Here is a 17,729-nt window from a genome sequence, read left to right as displayed (position 1 = left end):
GGTCGAGTCTGACTAATAATTAATTGTTATTTTTAATGGTTTTTCTCCTTTAAAAAACCAAAAGTTTCATTTTTCAAGAGTTTTGCAAAAAAATAAAAATTCTAAAAATTCTAGAATGAATCTCTCCATAATATAACTTTTGGGCATTTTCTAGAAGTTTTCAAATTCACTTTTTTAGAGATTTTAAGGGCATTTTGTGGTTCTCCCACCTAAAAACTACATTTTTCAAAGTAATCATTTATAAAGTGAATTGAGAGTGGAAAGATGTTTGAATTTCTAAAAATTAACAAACTTCAAGGTTCTACTTTTGCATAGAGTTATTTGAAAAATCAATGCTTTAAATTAAAGACCTCAAGTGTTTTCAAGAATCATCAAAATATTTTCTGATATTAAATTTAAAAATATTTTGATAAAAGTGACTTAATTCCTTTTTTGATGAAATGGAAAGAGTTTACTTTATAGACTTAATCACAACAACCAAAAAAATCAAAGTCACTTCTTTTTCTTTTTCTTTCTTTTCCTTTTAGGTGTTTGTGTGATTGTTTAAAGTTTTTTGAAAGGCACCAAAATAATAAGTTTCCATAACGTTAAGTCTACACCTAATTAAAAACTTTTCAAAGGGAGTTTGGGTATGAAAACATTTTCTAACAATAAAAGGGAAGAATTGCTTTTTGTAGGCAGTCGACAACCCAATAGGAGACGATCAATCAACCTTACTCGAGAACAAGGCAGGTTGACCACCACTAGGGTTTGGTCAACCAATCTCTGATGCCTTCCTTTTTTTATGAATTAAAACAAAAAACAATGAAAAATAAATCACTTTTGACCCAAAAAATTTAAATTATTGAAAAATAATATTACATATTTACTTTTAATTTCAAATTTTTAATTATATTCATAAATAATATTTAGTATAAAAAATAAAATGAAAACCTCTTCTCAGAAAATGCTTGATCTGAATGAGCCTAAATCTTCTCTTTATTGACGTACTTACTAGTCTGCCCTTCATCAAAGGCACTAAATAGGCTAACCACCCTAAACCAATTATAAGACCATGTTTGCTACAGTGGGGACTGATTCATTGTGTTGTAGATTTGAAAACTTTTTAGTAAGAGCCATCCTTTCAACCTGCTAAAATTTAAACCAGAAGTTTCTCCAAATCCAAACAAGGCCTGATGAAGGCCGCCCCAATTGTGCAACGGATGTGAATTTCATTTATCTGGGAAATCCTAAACAAGCATCCCTATATTCTATGGGTCTTATAAGCCCACGCATTAAAATTCATAATAATCTACAAACACAAAACAAATCAGATATCTTTAATGATGAGTGTGAAACTCTCTCTCTCTCTCTCTCTCTCTCTCTCTCTCTCTCTCTCTCTCTCTCTCTATATATATATATATATATATATATATATATTTATACACACACACACACACACACACACACACTCATATTCATTACATACTCTTGCAATCTCTTTACTATACTTAATTTAAAAGCATCACATTCTAATTATAAGATGCTCCACAGATGCAGGGGTGAGAGAAGTATCCTATATGTTTGGTCTAATGGTGTATTGGTTTGCTCCAGGGGCTTGAAGCTCATTATGCTGGAGATTGAACTGTGTGTTTGGAGCCAAAAGAGCAATGGTTGAGTAAGTGTTTTGTTGAACTCTGTCTAAGCGCATGAATTTATCCACTAAAGTAGAATAAATAATATATAGATTACCCATGTAAACTACATACAATTTGTGATTCATAATTTTATATGCAACATAAATGCATCTAGTATTTCACTGTAAAAAGTTTAACATAATGCTACAAAGCGTTATACACCATCTCATGAATAAGATTTCATACTCTTTAGAACAATAGAAACTATGCATCTTCAACCCTTGTACTATTTTCTGCTTTTTTTTAAAAAAAAAAGAAAATTGCATTGCTTAAAATAATCTCAGCAACACATGGATCACCATCTAATAGTGGAAATAGTAGTTTCCTACACAAAACAATTTCACAATATGTGAATATATGTTTACTCAATATTTCAATTGTTTTTGTTCCAATGAATATAAATAAAATCTAACATCAGCTTCCATAGTGCATCTATAGCTGGTCAAATCTGGAACATTTTCCAGTCTAAATATGGCTATTTCTTTTGTATAGTTAGAATCATAGTTTCCAGCTCATTGAGGTGACATTTTTCTTTTCAATATCCTGATTATGAGTTCAAATCTTTTACAAAAGCTCATAGAGTACAATAGATGAATCACAATTGGCCAAAAACTTCAGTTACATTTTTAATGGTGAAATATCTTTGATATATACCACTAAATTTTACTTTGATCGGTTTCACTGGGGGCACAAACAAAGAACAAAGCACACCACAAATATTGACTAAATTTACTTGTCAACTATCAACTTAAAACAAACATGTCAGGCAGAAAAGTAAGCTAAAATCCTTCGTTTCTTCTAAGATCAAGGATAAAGAACAAGAATTTCTGTCAATCATTACCATTAGTTTCGTCCTCGTCTTCATTCTCTTCGTCCCCATCATCTTGTTTGCCTTCAATCTGCCCATTTTCTACTAATGGTTCTTCTAGCTTCTTCTTTTTTGCTTCCTTTGCCTTAGCTGCTCCAGACCTCTTTCCAGCATATTTTCGCCTGAAATCTGGAAGCAAATTGGAGATTAAGGTCTATTGGGAGAAACTATTTTATAAACCTCAACTATATATTGTCTCTGCTACAAAAAAACAAATCAATTAACAGTAATTACAACAAGTTCTAGTCTGATATCAGGACATCTGGAGAACATCCACAAGATATATAGTCGTCGTCAGCAACGTCTTCCTTATTGGAGTCCTAGAATTCTTAGGACAACAGAATACAAGATTAAAAATAAAAATGTTTATACTATCCACAATATTCACTGAATTACAGTCAACAACTATATGGACCATGTTAACAAGCTGACCAAGGAAATATGGCATCATATCTTGGCTCTCAGTACACATGAGCAGAAAATGCAGATGGTTCTGGTCACTGAGAAAACATAACCGTCGTATCCACTAGTGCAGCCTACGATTTATAGCTCCTGCTTTTCGTGTGTTAGTTGCAATGATTCATCCAGCATAGATTAATGCAATGGAAGGATGGATTATGATCTTTAGAAAGATTTATAAGCTTAGGTTGGGTGGAGCCCTTCCACAAGTAGCACCAGTTCCATGGACTGAATTTACTAATCATTTATAATTTCAAAAAAAAAAATTTCATATATGACAAGTGGGTTCCTTATAAAACACTCTTCTCGGTTCATGAGGGATGTGTGCAACTGCATTTTTAAAAGAAGAAACAACCAGAGTTGCTCGAGGAAAATCAGAATATTTTATTAAGTTATTTATTTATTTTTGAATGTGACAGAATAACTGGACCATAGTTATTTTAATATACATGAAAAAATTTTTATTAAAAAAAAAGTGTTGAAAGTTAAAATGTAGCCATAGCAAGCCAAATCATCAGAATCAGGAATTACTTATTAATATCAGTCAGAACCTATCCCTCTTGATCACCACTTCAGATATCCAAAATAGAGCACTTCAGATTCTTATGTATTGATACTATGTAGGAAAGTAAAAGTAGCATAAAACAACTTTTTTGGACAAAAAATATCTATATCTTTAAAAAACAAGACAGAACATTATTCTGGCATATTAAAAATACTGGTTTTGATTTAAGTAGATTTTTCAATTATTTAAATGATTTAGTTTATACTGATCTAAAATTAGAATAATTTAAATGCATTTTCTAAATATAATTCACTAGTAATTGCACATGCCAAATTTACTAGTTGCTCAAAATACATCAAAGTGCCCCTTTCTTTCCCAAACAGATGATGTAATGCAAGTGGGATAAATTTCCAATTGCTTCAATATCAATACCCATTAACTGATATTTCTAAATATTAGCTAGCACAATAGCTATGTAAAGCAGGGGCCGAAGAAGCTGTGGGCACAGAGCATGGAGGAGGAAAGGGATGCAAAAGTGTCACTTAGAAGCACTGAGGAAGTGTCCATGTAACATATAAGTAGGAGTAAAATCCATTTAACACCTTTTCTTGCTCTTTTCTTCACATTGATAATAATTTTATAGTTGGTCAATTGGATATAATTTATTTTGTATATGAATATGTGACTCATGCGTATGTGTCAATTCATGTGCAACATATAGTGCTTGTGTGTTTGTACATGTGTAAATGCTAGTATCTGCACATATATGTACTATACCTAACTAGTTGGCTAACTGCATTAGGCTTGCACATTGTTAAACTTGAGCATCAGGCAAGCCAAGTCGTGCTTGAGTAATAAGAAGTTCGAGTTGCGTCAAATGCTTTACTAGAGCCACCCATTTATATGAAAAATATTTTAAATATTTTAAAAATTAAATTCACACACGTACATGCGCAAATATGTCAACATATGTATCCGCAAACTGATTGACTTCAGCATGAGCTCAACAATGGACGGGCCTCAGTAAGGCTACAAGCTCAAACCCATGCCAGCAAGTCTGAAGAGAATAATTTAATATATGAAATGCACATCTACATGCATACATTTATGTATATATGAAATATTGAAATGTTATAATACATCAGTTTAAATATTTTTTCTATGCCTCCAAATAAACATTTTAATCAATTTACATTAGTTTAAATCAATGTTTTAAAAGGTGAAGGCTTAAGCGAGGCGTTGGGGCGTAAGCCTTTTGAGAATTTGTTTTTTAAGATAAAAAATTGTTAAATAAATTATATATATTTAAAATAAAGTAAAAAAGTAAGAAAATCACAAATAAAATGTAAAAAAGAAAAACTAGATGTACTTTGAAAAATACTTGTTGGCCATTCAAAAATTGCTAACTTGAATACATGACATAAATCATGACAAGAGCTAGCTATATCATTACAAAGTTCAAACTATTTTCATGACATAAGATACAAGTCCAAATATTTTGGAAAGGTTGATGTTCAAGAGTTTTAGAAATAAACTCATATTATGACATTCCTTTTGTACAAACATGTAGCTAAAATTTTCTAACCAATTCTAACTTGAGAATTACACACCCAAAATGCGTAAGCCTCAACATGTAATGCGTAAGCCTTTTTGGAATTTGGTATTTTAGGAATTTTAGAATAAGGGAGGGAGGAAAAAGAAAGAATAAAAGTGGATTGAGCCTCAAGGTGTTTTAAGCATGCCTTGCCTTGAGGCGAGCCTCAATTGAGCTTTTTACAACACTGGTTTAAATATTTTTTCAATACTTCCAAATAAAATATGGTCATATTTCAGTCCGATCTAAATATCATCTAACACTATAGCCTAATCCAACCGGAATTGCATAATACCCAAATGTAACATAGATATGTGCAAGTAGTTATATTCATGCATGCACAAGAGTTACAAGCCAAGCTTGTTCAGGGTATTATGTTTGTCTGTGACCACTTGTCTTGAGTGCATGGTATGAGTTACCATCATGTAAATACTAGTATAGGTTTTACTCTTTGAGTGTATTTATGTCTTAGTGTAAAGTGAGAGTATGACTCCTCCAAGAATTTGATGTTTCCTAGTGTCAAAGCTAAAATAGCATATAAAGCTCTTTAGGAAAGGATGAGTGTTCATCAATCTTGTAAAACTCACTAGCATTTTTTAAATGTGTTTAGCGTACTTGCTTCACTGCTAAACACACATTGCTGATGAAAGGATTGATAATGAATTACATTGCTTCAACGTTTACCGTTTGCTTGCCATTTACTTCCATGAATTGCTTACTGCTTCTGCTTATTTTTCATTCAACTATTATGAATGTGTTCTTGTGGTAAAGCATAGTAATATTTGGATGACTAATTAAACAAGGTGCTTTAACTAGTGTTGCATTGTTCTTCACAAGGTGTGAAATATTTAGCCCATGACAATCAATATCAGAACTTGGATACTTGCTATGTGAATTCAATTGCCTTTATAGTGTGGAATTGTATGAAGCATTGGTAAGAGAACATCAACAAATTTCGAAGGAATTGAAGTGCTGGCACAGGCTGATATGACCAACAATGTGGTCATGGAGATGGTCCAACTTACTGAACGTATTGATGCTTTGGAGGGGTCACAAAAACATCAACAGAGTTCCATAGTGATGATATCAATGGACATCCACACAACGGTAGAAACTTTACAAGCTCAGATGGCAAATTGGACTGCCAAGATGAACCTAATGGTTCTTGCTATGGGAAACTCCAATGTTATGGAGTGTAGAAGAACAAAGATGCCAAAACCCAAAATGTATGGGAGTGTCTGGGATCCTAAGGAATTGAAAAACTTCCTATTTGATATGCAGCAATACTTTTGTGCAATAAGGATCGACTCAAAGCAAGTGAAAGTATCTATGACAACAATGTACTTGGTTATGCTAAGTTGTAGTAAAGTACCAAGTATGATGAAATTGAGAATGGACGTTGCGTAGTTGAATGTTGGGCAAACTTGAAGAGAGAGCTCAAGACCCAATTCTTTCCTGAGAATGTTGAGTACAATGCTCGACATAAATTGAGATACCTTATTTAATCAAGGAGTATGTGAAACAATTTTTTTCTTTCATGTTGGATATTCGAGACACGTCAAAGAAAGACAAGTTGTATATTTTCTTAAGGAGTTGAAACCATGAGCAATGATAGAACTTCATCAGCAAAGAGTTCAAAACTTACCTACAGCACAAGTTACTTCAGAATGCTTGATTGACTACGTTAGAGAGAGTTCCACAATGTCCAAAAAGAGTGGCATGGGTGGAAATAGCGGAAAATCTTTCAAGAAAGGAAAACCCAAAAGTGGGGGAGTCGACACCAAAGCATCAACTTCGAAAGAAGTTTCATCGTCTTGATCATTCAACACAGCCCAACGGTAAGGGTAAGATTACATGCTTCTTATGTTAAGGCCCTCACAAGGTTGTCAAGTGCCCCCACAAGTCATCACTCTAGGCCTTACATGCTTTCACTGCAAAGAGGGCACTACAAGATGATGAAGATGAGGAGGAAATCCCAAGGATGAGTGTAATGCAGTTAATGAACAAGTTGGAGAGGCAGAAAAGAGACAAAAGTTACCCAAGCTAAAGGATTAATGTTTGGGGATCTACAGATCAATAGGAAGAACACCTGTGCTATGGTTGATAATGAGGCTTCTATACTTTTGTCTCACAGGCAAAAGTGTAGAGACTCAACTTATCCTCAGAGAAGGATCCAAGATGCATAAAAGCAGTTAACTAAGCAACTCAGCCTGCTTTTGGAGTGGCCAAGCAAGTGTCTATAAAGCTTGATAGTGGGCGGGACATGTGAACTTCGCAGCTGTGTCGTTAGATGATTTCCAAGTAATTCTTAGAGTGAAATTCTTGAGGAATACTAAGGTAGTGTTGATGTCGTAATCTAGTTTTGTCTGATAGGAAACCACCCTTGTATGATGCAAGCTATTACAAAGAAAGGAGACAATGAGAAGTTCCTTTTTGTCATGCAACTCAAGAAAGGATTGAGAAGAGATGAATAGACATATCTTCCCACATTGGTGATACATGAAGAAATAGGCCAAGAGCAGATGTTTGCTACCATCCAAGTTGTATTGGATGAGTACAATGTTGTGATGTCAAAGAAGCTACCTTACAACTTGCCTTTACAACAAGGTGTTGAGCAATAAATCAAGTTGTTCCCAGAAGTGAAACCACTTGCTAAAGGGTCATATCAAATGGTGCCTACAAAGTTAGTAGAGTTAAGCAAATAGCTTGATGAGTTATTGGAAATAGGCTGTATACGTCCTTTCAAAGCACCATTCGAAGCACCGATGTTGTTTTAGAGAAAATATGATGGGAGCATGCAAATGTGTGTGGACTACGACATGTTCAATAAGGTGATTGTGCACAAGAAGTACCCTATTCCACTGATAATTGATTTGTTTAATTAGCTAAGTCATGTAAAGTACTTCACCAAACTTGCCTTGTGATCAAGCTACTATCAGGTGAGGATGGTAGATGGGGATGTACCGAAGACGACTCGTGTGACATGGTTTGGGGCATATGAATACTTGGTGATGTCTTTTGGGTTGATGAATGAGCTAATGACAATTGCGTCTTCTTGAACCCAGTATTCCATAAGTACCTTGACAAGTTTTTCATGATATACCTAGACAACATTGTTGTCCATAATCCACTCTAACAAAACATAAACAACATCAAGACAAAGCTGAAGGAAAGAAGTATATATGTGAAGAAAGAGAAGTACTCTTTTACTTAGCAGAGCATCAAATTCGTTGTTTGATCAAGCAAGATCATATCCGGATGGAATTGGAGGTGAGAGCTATCCAAGATTGGAAGATCCCAATGACAGTTAAGGAGTTGTTCCTTGGACTTGCCAATTACTACCAAAAATCATGAAGGGATATTCGAGAAGAACTGCTCCTTCGTAAAAATTGTTGAAGAAGGGTCATAGGCATGGTTTTAAATCGCGGTAGCAGGTGGCGTAACGTAACGGTAACGGGTGTAACGGGAACTTCGAGAAGCAGGAGTAGCGGATGTTACATAACGGGAAACGGCTGTGAATTTTTTTCAAGCACACACAACCTTGTGCATATTAGCGTACTTGCATATTTTAAGCTTTTAACCTTTCTTAGAAAGAGTTTTAGTATATTTTGGATCCTTGAGTTCGACTAACTAAGTTATTTGGTAAGGGCAACAAGTTTACATTTGTTTTAAACCACATTGATAGAAAAATTACGTGCGTGCGCGTATTTATACTTCTCATTGTTCTTATCTGTGATAAATTCTTATGTGTGCTAAATTAATTAAAAAACAAAATACATTATACAGTCCATTAATCTATTAAACACATAAGACATACGATTAATACAAATATAAAATAACTAGAAAGAAGAAGGTTGAAGTTGAAAAATATAGAACATAAATATCAAATTACTAATATCATCAAAATAAAATATTTTCCTAACAAGTTAGTATTTTTAAATTGTTAATTAATGCATCTCTTGCGACTATTTAAAGAAATAGTAAATTTTGTATCATTGTCATCCTCATTATAATCTTTTCCCCCTCAGTCCTATAGTGGTTACGTAATGGCTGTAGCGGCCTTAACGTAACGGTTGTAGTGACGGCCGTGATTTTTCTTCTCACCGATTTCGTGGTGTGTAACGATATCTGTAACCCAAAAAACCATTACGTAACGCTGTTACGTAACAGTCACGGCCGTTAATTAAAACCATGGTCATAGGTGGAACTAGATAGGAAAGTGCCAAGAAGCCTTTGACAACTTGAAAGATGTCATGATGAGAGACCCAATACTTGCTTTTCTGGGCATCATGAAACCCTTCAAGGTACAGACAAATGCATCACACCATGCCCTTGGTTGAGTCTTGTTATAGGATGGACATCCTGTTGTGCATGAGAGTCTAAAGCTTAATAAAGTAGAGTGGAAGGACACAGCTCAAGAGAAGAAAATGCTGGCAATGATACATTGCATTTGTGCATAATTGCATTACCTACCTGAGTCAAATTTTGTGACACAAACAAATAACTCGATTGTTAGTCACTTCTTTACATAGCCAAAGTTATCAACCCAGCAGGCCCGTGGGCAAGGATTCCTAGTGGAGTTTGATTTCTTATTTGAGCACAGGGTGAGGCGGATTAACAAGGTTGCACATGCATAGAGCAAGAAGGCCGGACTTGCGGCCTTACAGATGATAACTCACTTGACAATAAGGTTACCACGACAATGTGGGAGAGCATTAAAAATAACCTTGCTGATGCAAAAGCAGCATCAAGGCTTTGTAGCCATGGGAAAAATTAGAAGAAAGGAAGAAAAGAGAAGGGAGGAGAGAGGAGATACCAAGGGGAACTCATGTTCAATTAACAATTCACATTCATCAAAAACTGACTACAACATGGCTTTCATACACTATTTATAAGAAAGCCTCTTTACATGAAATTACACAAACCCCTAAAACTACATCACATTACAAATAGACCCCTACTTTACACAAATATTACAAACAATCCCCAAATACACAATCATATACTAATTATTACTAAACACACATAATAAACTACTAACTTAACCCCACAATTCCTTAAACCAACTATTCTTAATTATTTTCTAGCAAGGATCTTCCCGAGGTCTTACTTCTTGTCCTACATCAACTCTCCCCCAATTAGAAAAAATGCAGCCTCAAATTTTGAAATGTTGGAGAATCAAAAGGGAGAAGCAAACTTGGATTTTTTGAAAGCAAACGCTTGAGTGATACAAGAAACCAAGATCCTTAAGCAGCATCATAGGCTTGAATTGAGAATTAACATCAATAAGCACATCTGGACTGACGAACTCAACAATTGGAATGTCTGAAGGACTTTAGATGCCTTCAAACACATTCATTTCCTTCCTTGTATTGACTTCAAGCTGAGTAATAATGACTGATTCTTTGTCTTGGTTCATTGGTAAAGTAGACTTCAAAACAATTTTCTTCCCATTATAATGTAAGACATATGTGTTCTCATGTCCTTGGGTCACACCTAAATCATCCAACCAAGGAGAACCAAGGAGAACATGGCCAATCTTGATAGGTAGGGATATCACACCAAACATTAGCCAAATATTCACCCATTTGGATAGGAACCAAACATCTTTCACAAGCATGTAGAACAGAGTTATCAACCCAAGATGCAACATAAGGCTTTAGGTGAGGTTCCGGATAAAGCAACATTCGAGTGACTCCATTTTTGGAAACCACATTCATTGGGCATTTTCCATTAATGATGATTTTGCAAACCTTTTCTCCACACCTGAGAAAGGTGTGGAAAAGCTTGAAATTGTGCCCAAAATATGATAAATGGCATTCCTTTGTCCAATAATTTGTTACCATATTGGTATTGCTGGACTTACATACACAGCAACTATGTATCACCAAAAGTTCTTAACACACTAGCCCACAATTCTCAACCTAATCATGCAAAACCATAAACTTGACTCCTAATTTTCAAGAAATATCTTCAATTCACCTTAGATCTTGAGTGTCTTGCTGAAATGAAACAAATTCACTTACAAAACTCTCAAATTGTAGCAATAAAACCTAATCTTTGATGCTGGATGCGGTAATTTCTTCCTTCTTGTAGCAAATTATCGCGCTACTTGCACAATTTCAAGTTAGGAACCAAAATATCATGCTGCAAATGAAAATATCTAGAGAAAACACCAATTTCTCGTAGCTACGAACAAATTTCTTGTGATTCTGGCAGCAGAAGGGGAGTCTGGTAGAATCCATTCACAGTCGCTAGTGCGTGGGGTGCATGAGTTGCCAGCATTGACTTTTCGACAGTGATTTTTAGGACAAATGAAGATCAAGTAATGTGAAGTACAATGGTGTTGGTGGTGTGATGAGAAAAGAACCAGAAGATAGGGCATTTGATGAGCTGAGGGTTGGATATGTTTTGGTCAGCGCGTGAGTTGTCTTCTAATGGTCAAAAGCCGATGAAAAATAGAGGGAAAGGGTTTCAAGGGGTTCTGTTTTTGGTTGTGTGGGTGGTGTTGCAGGATGGTCACTGGAAAGTGGTGTTCGGATTTGGGGACACGCCTGGAATTTTTGAAAAGTTCGGAAACTACCTTTTGATGGTTTATTTTTTAATACTAAAATTTCAAAATAGAAAGTATGCGATGAGAGAATAATAGAGAAGGAGAGATTAATGGAGATAATGGAAGAAAGACGAAGCAAAGAAGGGAGGGTTGGACATAAAACAAAGAGTAAGATAACAAAACAGAGGTAGAGCAGAAAACTAGAGAACAAGAGAAGAAAAAAGAAGCAACAGCAGAGGGGGGAGAAGTTACAAAACAGAGGAGGAGAAGCAAAGAGGAAGAAGAGAAGGAGAAGAAGCAGTAGCAAAGGGAAACAGAAGTTCTAGAACAGTGGAGAGAGGAAGAAGAGAAGAAGAGGGGGAAGAAGAAGATTGAAAGGAAAAGGTGGAGGAATTGAAATGGAAGTAAGAGATTGTGGTTGGGCTCTGATACCAAATGATGCAGGGGCAGCATCAAGGTTCTACAGCCATGGGAGAGATTAAAAGAAATAGAAGAGAGGAAGGAAAGGGAAGGGAGGGGAAAGGAGATACAAAGGGGAACTCGCGTTCAATTAACAATTCACATTCATCAAAAACTGCATACAACATGACTTTCACACACTATTTATAAGAAAACCTCCCCTAAAACTACATTACTTTACAAATATACCCCTATTTTACACAAAATATTACAAACCCCTAAATACACATAATCTTATACTAATTAATACAAGACACACACAATAAGCTACTAATTTAACCCCACAATTCCTTAACCCAACTCTTCTGAATTATTTTTCAGCAAGGATCTTCCTAAAGGTCTTACTTCTTATCCTACATCACTTACTAAAGATCCAGTTGCCCAAAATCTCATGAAGTTGGCACAAGAGGGCAAAGCGCGTCAATTTTGGTTAGAAGACGAATTGCTGATGAAACATGGTAACAAGATCTTTATGCCCTGTGCTGGAGACCTAAGAAAAACACTTCTAAGAGAGTGTCATGACACCATGTGAGCAGGTCATCTAAGATGGCATTGCACTTTGGCATTGCTGAAGCAAAGGTATTACTAGCCACGCATGCTTGATTATATGGTCGAGTATACCCAAACTTATCTCACCTGGCAGCAAAACAAAGAGAGCAAGAAGATTCCAAGGTTGTTGGAGCCCTTTCTAGTACCAACCAGACCATAGGAGTGTCTCATTAGAATTCATCACCAGCTTGCCCAGAGTGGGAGATGCAAAGTCTGTACTTATGGTTATAGACAGGTGTTCGAAGTACAATGCTTTCATACTCACCGAGGTACTATTTGACAAAAGCACAATTGTTTTTTAAACATATTGTGAAGTATTGGAGTGTTCCTTAAGATATTATTAGTGACCAAGACACAAGATTTAATGGCAAATTCTGGACAAAACTTTTCAGAATCCACAGTTCACAACTTAACATTTATTCGAGTTACCACTTGAAAAAAAATGGATAGACAGAACAGGATTCAATGAGCTACTAGAGGAGTGTACTTGTTTTATTTGTCACTGTGAATCAAAAGAATTGGGTGCAGTTTCTCGATAAGGCTTGGTTCTATTCAAATGTTCAAAAGAGCTCAACAAACAAACAAAAGTCCTTTTGAGCTTGTTACAAGCTAGCATCCGTTGTTGCCTCACACAATGGAGAAGCCATACAAAGGAAAGAGTCCAAGAGCATACATCTTAACCAAAGAATGGAGATAGAATGCAAAGATTGCCCGAGCTTACCTAGAGAAAGCTTCCAAGTGAATGAAGAAGTAGGATAATTAGGGGAGACGACTGTTGCACTTCAACATAAGTGACTTGGTGCTTGTAAAGCTCCATTTTGAATAGATCAAGTGACTATAGGGTCAAGATGGGAGACTAACTTGCAAATATAAAGGACCAACATCTTGGCTAAAGTCTAAAAGGCTTCTTACAAGGTTGATCGCCCAGCTTGGATGAAAGCGCATCCCATGTTTCATGTCAACTGCCTTAAGCCATTCAATGCCAACACTAAAGATCCAAGCATAACTTAATCAACCAACTCACCACTGAAGATAGTGCAACCTTACAGAAGAGAAGTTGAAGTCATCCTTGCAAACAAAGAGCTCAAATCCTCAAGATAGAAGTGACACTAGTTCTTAGTGAAGTGGCAAGGCCTTAAAGATAAAGAAATCAACTGGATTTCAGCAAAAGATTTGCAACCATTCATGGACAAAGTAGAAAAGCACCTAGCATCAAAGCCTATGAGGACGTCGACTGCAGAAGTGGGGGTGAATGTCCCAAGCCAATCTTGTTTAAGGTATTATGCTTGCTTGTGACTGCTTATGTGCATGGGATGTGTTACCATCATGTAAATACTAATATAGGTTTTATGCTTTGAGTGCGTTTATATCTTGGTGTAATGTGGGAGTATTAACTTCTCCGACAATTTGATGTTTTCTAGTGCTAGAGCTAAAATAGCATATAAAGCTCTTTACAGGAGGTAGAGTATTTATAACTATTATAAAACTCATTAGCATTTGTTAAACATGCTTCGCCTACTTGCCTCCCTCACTAAGCACATGTTGTTTACGAAGATGTTGATAATGAATTCCATTGCTACAACATTTACCGCTTGCTTGCCATTTACTTTCATGTATTGCTTACTGCTTCCACTTACTTTCATTAAACTATTGTGAATGTATTATAATGGTAAACCGCAGTAACCTTTGGCTAACTAGTTAAACAAAAGTGCTTTAACTAGTGCCACATGGCCCTTCACAAGGTGTGAAATGTTTGGCCCAGGATAGTCGAGGAAACCCATAAGTTATGTATTTGTGCACAAAATAAATTATACAATATAAGATTCAAGTGAGAAATTTTAGATTTATAATCAAATGTGTAAAATAGGAAACGATAGGCATTTGAATTAGAAAAGGCCCATCAATTTAATCGGTAACCAACATGAGGATTTTGTCATTCACTTTAGAAAGTAGGGTTAGTATCATTTTCAAAAAACTTGAGGGTATGTGGGTGGATTTTACCCTCTAAATAATATAAGCAAGCATACACGTAAAATTATAAACTAAAAATTAAAACATATAATATTTTCAAAGAAATATGTCTAAGCCCAACACCTAAACTAATGTCGTTACAGAGAATGCATTTTCACATAAAAACAACGCCTAAGAAGTTGCAATATTGGATTTGCATTAAAGAAAAAATTTGTATTCTGAGGCATATGACCTACTAAAAGAAATTTACGTTTTAAAAGCAAGGTCTTCCTAAAGTCTTGGCAAGAGGCATAGAATCAAGGTTTTGGGATGGAAGTGTTAGCTTGTAAGGAGTTTCCACTAGGGCAAGCACTATTTTGTAATTCTTGACGATAAAGTAGAACCCATACATCAAAACACTACAAAGGAAAAAAGGAAAAAAAAAAATCTAAAAAAAATTACAAAATATTTGGGCAATAGCACAGTATGCAAGCACGTGCAAGGTTCATACAAGTAGTTCTCTTATGATTTATTGCATTCAAACAATGCTTAACTGTGATATTCTTTCAAAAAATTGCTTTTCTTGATTTTAGCCCCTACATTGAAGGCCCTTTACCATTTGAAACTATTGTTTTACAGACTGATATAAAAATAAAACAAAATACAGATTCTTCACTTACCAATATGAATAAATTGTTAAATAACTAGACATAGTTAAATAGTTAAGCACAGGAAACAAAAATAAAAGTTAGATCATAGAAAATAACTAACCATCAAGAGAGGCTCTAAGAGGATGAACAAACTCAGGAAACTCAATTTCCTCAAGTGCTTTTAATACATCATCAGCATTGATGGTCTGCCTCTTTGATTCCTTGCAAATGTCATTTGCACTACATGCAGTTGTTATTTGACAAAATTTAGTGCACAATTCCAATAACCATTAAAGAGACATTTAAAAAAATGCATGCATGGCTAAAAAAAATAAAGCATGAAATAACAAATGCAACAGGATGAAAATAACTATCATTCTAAACAATAATGCTAAAAGATTTCAATCAGTTCAAGCATAATTTTCCAATTTATAATGATAGATTATGAGACCGGTTATTGATAATGCAGATATCAAATTGCAGGTCAATCGAATGATAAGCTGAATTTTTGGCTTTTCCCTTGTTCATACGATGACATTCAGAGCCTAATAACAAACATAATGTTTTACACAAGAATTACAGGGAAAATTCTCCTTCCGGTTGCTGATTATGTCATTTCCTTTGATTCAGACTATAACATCTTTTGAAATTTCTACTTTCCAGCAAAACTTAAACACTTCTGAGCGTATAGGTGTCATACTTTTAGCCAAAATGAGTGAAATATTGAATTGGTTGATTTTATCAATTTCTTACCTCAAGTTTTCGCATTTTTTTCACTGCATTTATATACTTACTGAGATTAAAATCATCCAGAAAAAATGCAGCCAAGTGATTTGGTGAGTTTGTCTGTGTTGACCCACAATCGAAGATCTCTCTCTCTCTCTCTCTCTCTCTCTCTCTCTCTCTCTCTAGTTTGTCTGTGTTAGACCCACAATCGAAGATCTCTCTCTCTCTCTCTCTCTCTCTTAAAAGAGAAGAATTGAACCTATGTTGGATTTCCAATTTCCTAAAACCAAGCAATGCACAAAAATTTCAAAGTCCCAAAGAGCTTACGATACGATAAGAAAAGGAGCGACACGCATAGCCAAACACACAGAACGAAAACCCTAGAAAAGCAAGTCACAGCATCAAGTCATCGTGTAGTGAGAGAGGGGCTGTGTCATACGTAGCGGAAATGTAATGAATAAAAATTCGAGCACTTTCAGAGAAAGCGAGAAGAGCGTCCTTGTTAAGAGAGATGTCTCCTTCGCCGGAAGATGACAGCTGACATAGTTTACCCTTCACCACCCTTCGCACCACCGCCTTCGGAAGCTCCTCCGCTTCCCCAACCACCTTCGCCATCTCTCACTCTCACTCTCTCTCCCTCTCCCTCTCTCTGGACAGACCGCCTGACCTAATATAAGTCTTGGGCGCGGGAGACGCGAATATTAGGATTTGTACTTGTATTTGGACGCCCCACTGAGCAACTTGCCACTCAGCGAGCAGGGCGAAAGCACTGCGCCGGATAGTTTGGAACTGAAATGACTTCTAGAGACGAACACTTCTATGATTTATTTAAAAATAATAATAAGAAATTATTCATTAAAAGTATTTTATTTTAAATATTATTTTTCAGAAAATTATTTATTTTTTGAAAATATTATTTAAAAATATTCTGTAAATAATAAGTGACTATTTAAGTGTGAACCAAATATTTGCTTATTCATATAAATATTTAATTTAAATACTTTTCAAAATAAGTATTTATTTTTTAAGTTACTTAGAAAATTAGGTCACATTAGTCCTTTATGAATCAAGTTAGGCAATTTCTGGACGTAGAATAGGCTAGATGTGAATCTTTGGGTGAGGCATATCGACAAGTTGTCCACTTAACGGATAAAAAGTATATACAACTGAATTAAGAGCAATATTAAGTTTCATGGTAGATAGTATTTATGATCTAAAAATAATAGAATCTAAAATAAATAAATAGGAAACATATAGTTAATAGATCTGCCCGAAAATTCAAAAAAAAAAAAACACTCTTGGAAGTTGTAGCAAATAAAAAAAATGTACGAGATGTTGAATCAACTACACAAATAAATTCACTCAATGATAGAAAAACCCCAATATATGAATGAGGAAACAAAACTATTGGTGAAATCCTAAAAATAGATTTTAAGAAAGATGAGACATACCAAGATTTTAAAGCCAATAAAGAACTTATAGAATATAGGAGGTCTAGGTATAAGGAAGAATACAATGTAGTGGAAGAAACAAGTATGGTGCATTTGTATGAAGATAATGAAAAAATTTATAAAAAAATATGATTATACGTCCTAAATATGGATATAGAATCAGAAAATAAGGAATTCTTTGCAACAAAGCATGGTAATGTCCTTAGAATCAGAAACAGAATATGATGAATCAGAGTGAAAATCTGAACAAACAAATACTAAAATGAAAAATGTAACAAGAGTAGAAAAA

At 35.1% G+C, this 17,729-nt stretch overlaps 1 protein-coding gene across 1 annotated transcript; it reads right to left on the bottom strand.

Annotated features, from left to right (window-relative positions):
* Positions 1–2,202: 2,202 nt before the first annotated feature.
* On the bottom strand, positions 2,203–16,819 carry LOC131148624 (DNA polymerase II subunit B4). Its single transcript, XM_058098460.1, has 3 exons — positions 16,429–16,819; positions 15,385–15,503; positions 2,203–2,673 (listed from the first exon to the last, which is right to left on the bottom strand). Exons 1-3 carry the CDS (start codon positions 16,602–16,604, stop codon positions 2,507–2,509), a joined length of 462 nt encoding a protein of 153 aa, XP_057954443.1. The 5' UTR covers positions 16,605–16,819; the 3' UTR covers positions 2,203–2,506.
* Positions 16,820–17,729: the final 910 nt, after the last annotated feature.

Source organism: Malania oleifera, chromosome 2, assembly GCF_029873635.1.
Source record: "Malania oleifera isolate guangnan ecotype guangnan chromosome 2, ASM2987363v1, whole genome shotgun sequence".
Lineage (NCBI taxonomy): Eukaryota > Viridiplantae > Streptophyta > Magnoliopsida > Santalales > Ximeniaceae > Malania > Malania oleifera.
The sequence above is the reverse complement of the archived record's forward strand: the minus strand, read 5'-3'. Positions and strand labels throughout refer to the sequence as shown.

Excerpts from the sequence above, each read along its gene's own strand:
- LOC131148624 (XM_058098460.1), bottom strand. The coding sequence starts at position 16,604 with ATGGCGAAGGTGGTTGGGGAAGCGGAGGAGCTTCCGAAGGCGGTGGTG. Across the intron at positions 15,504-16,428 it reads ATTCATTACATTTCCGCTAC|TGCAAATGACATTTGCAAGG; the intron begins GTATGACACAGC and ends AACTGCATGTAG. Across the intron at positions 2,674-15,384 it reads TCTTAGAGCCTCTCTTGATG|ATTTCAGGCGAAAATATGCT; the intron begins GTTAGTTATTTT and ends ATTTGCTTCCAG.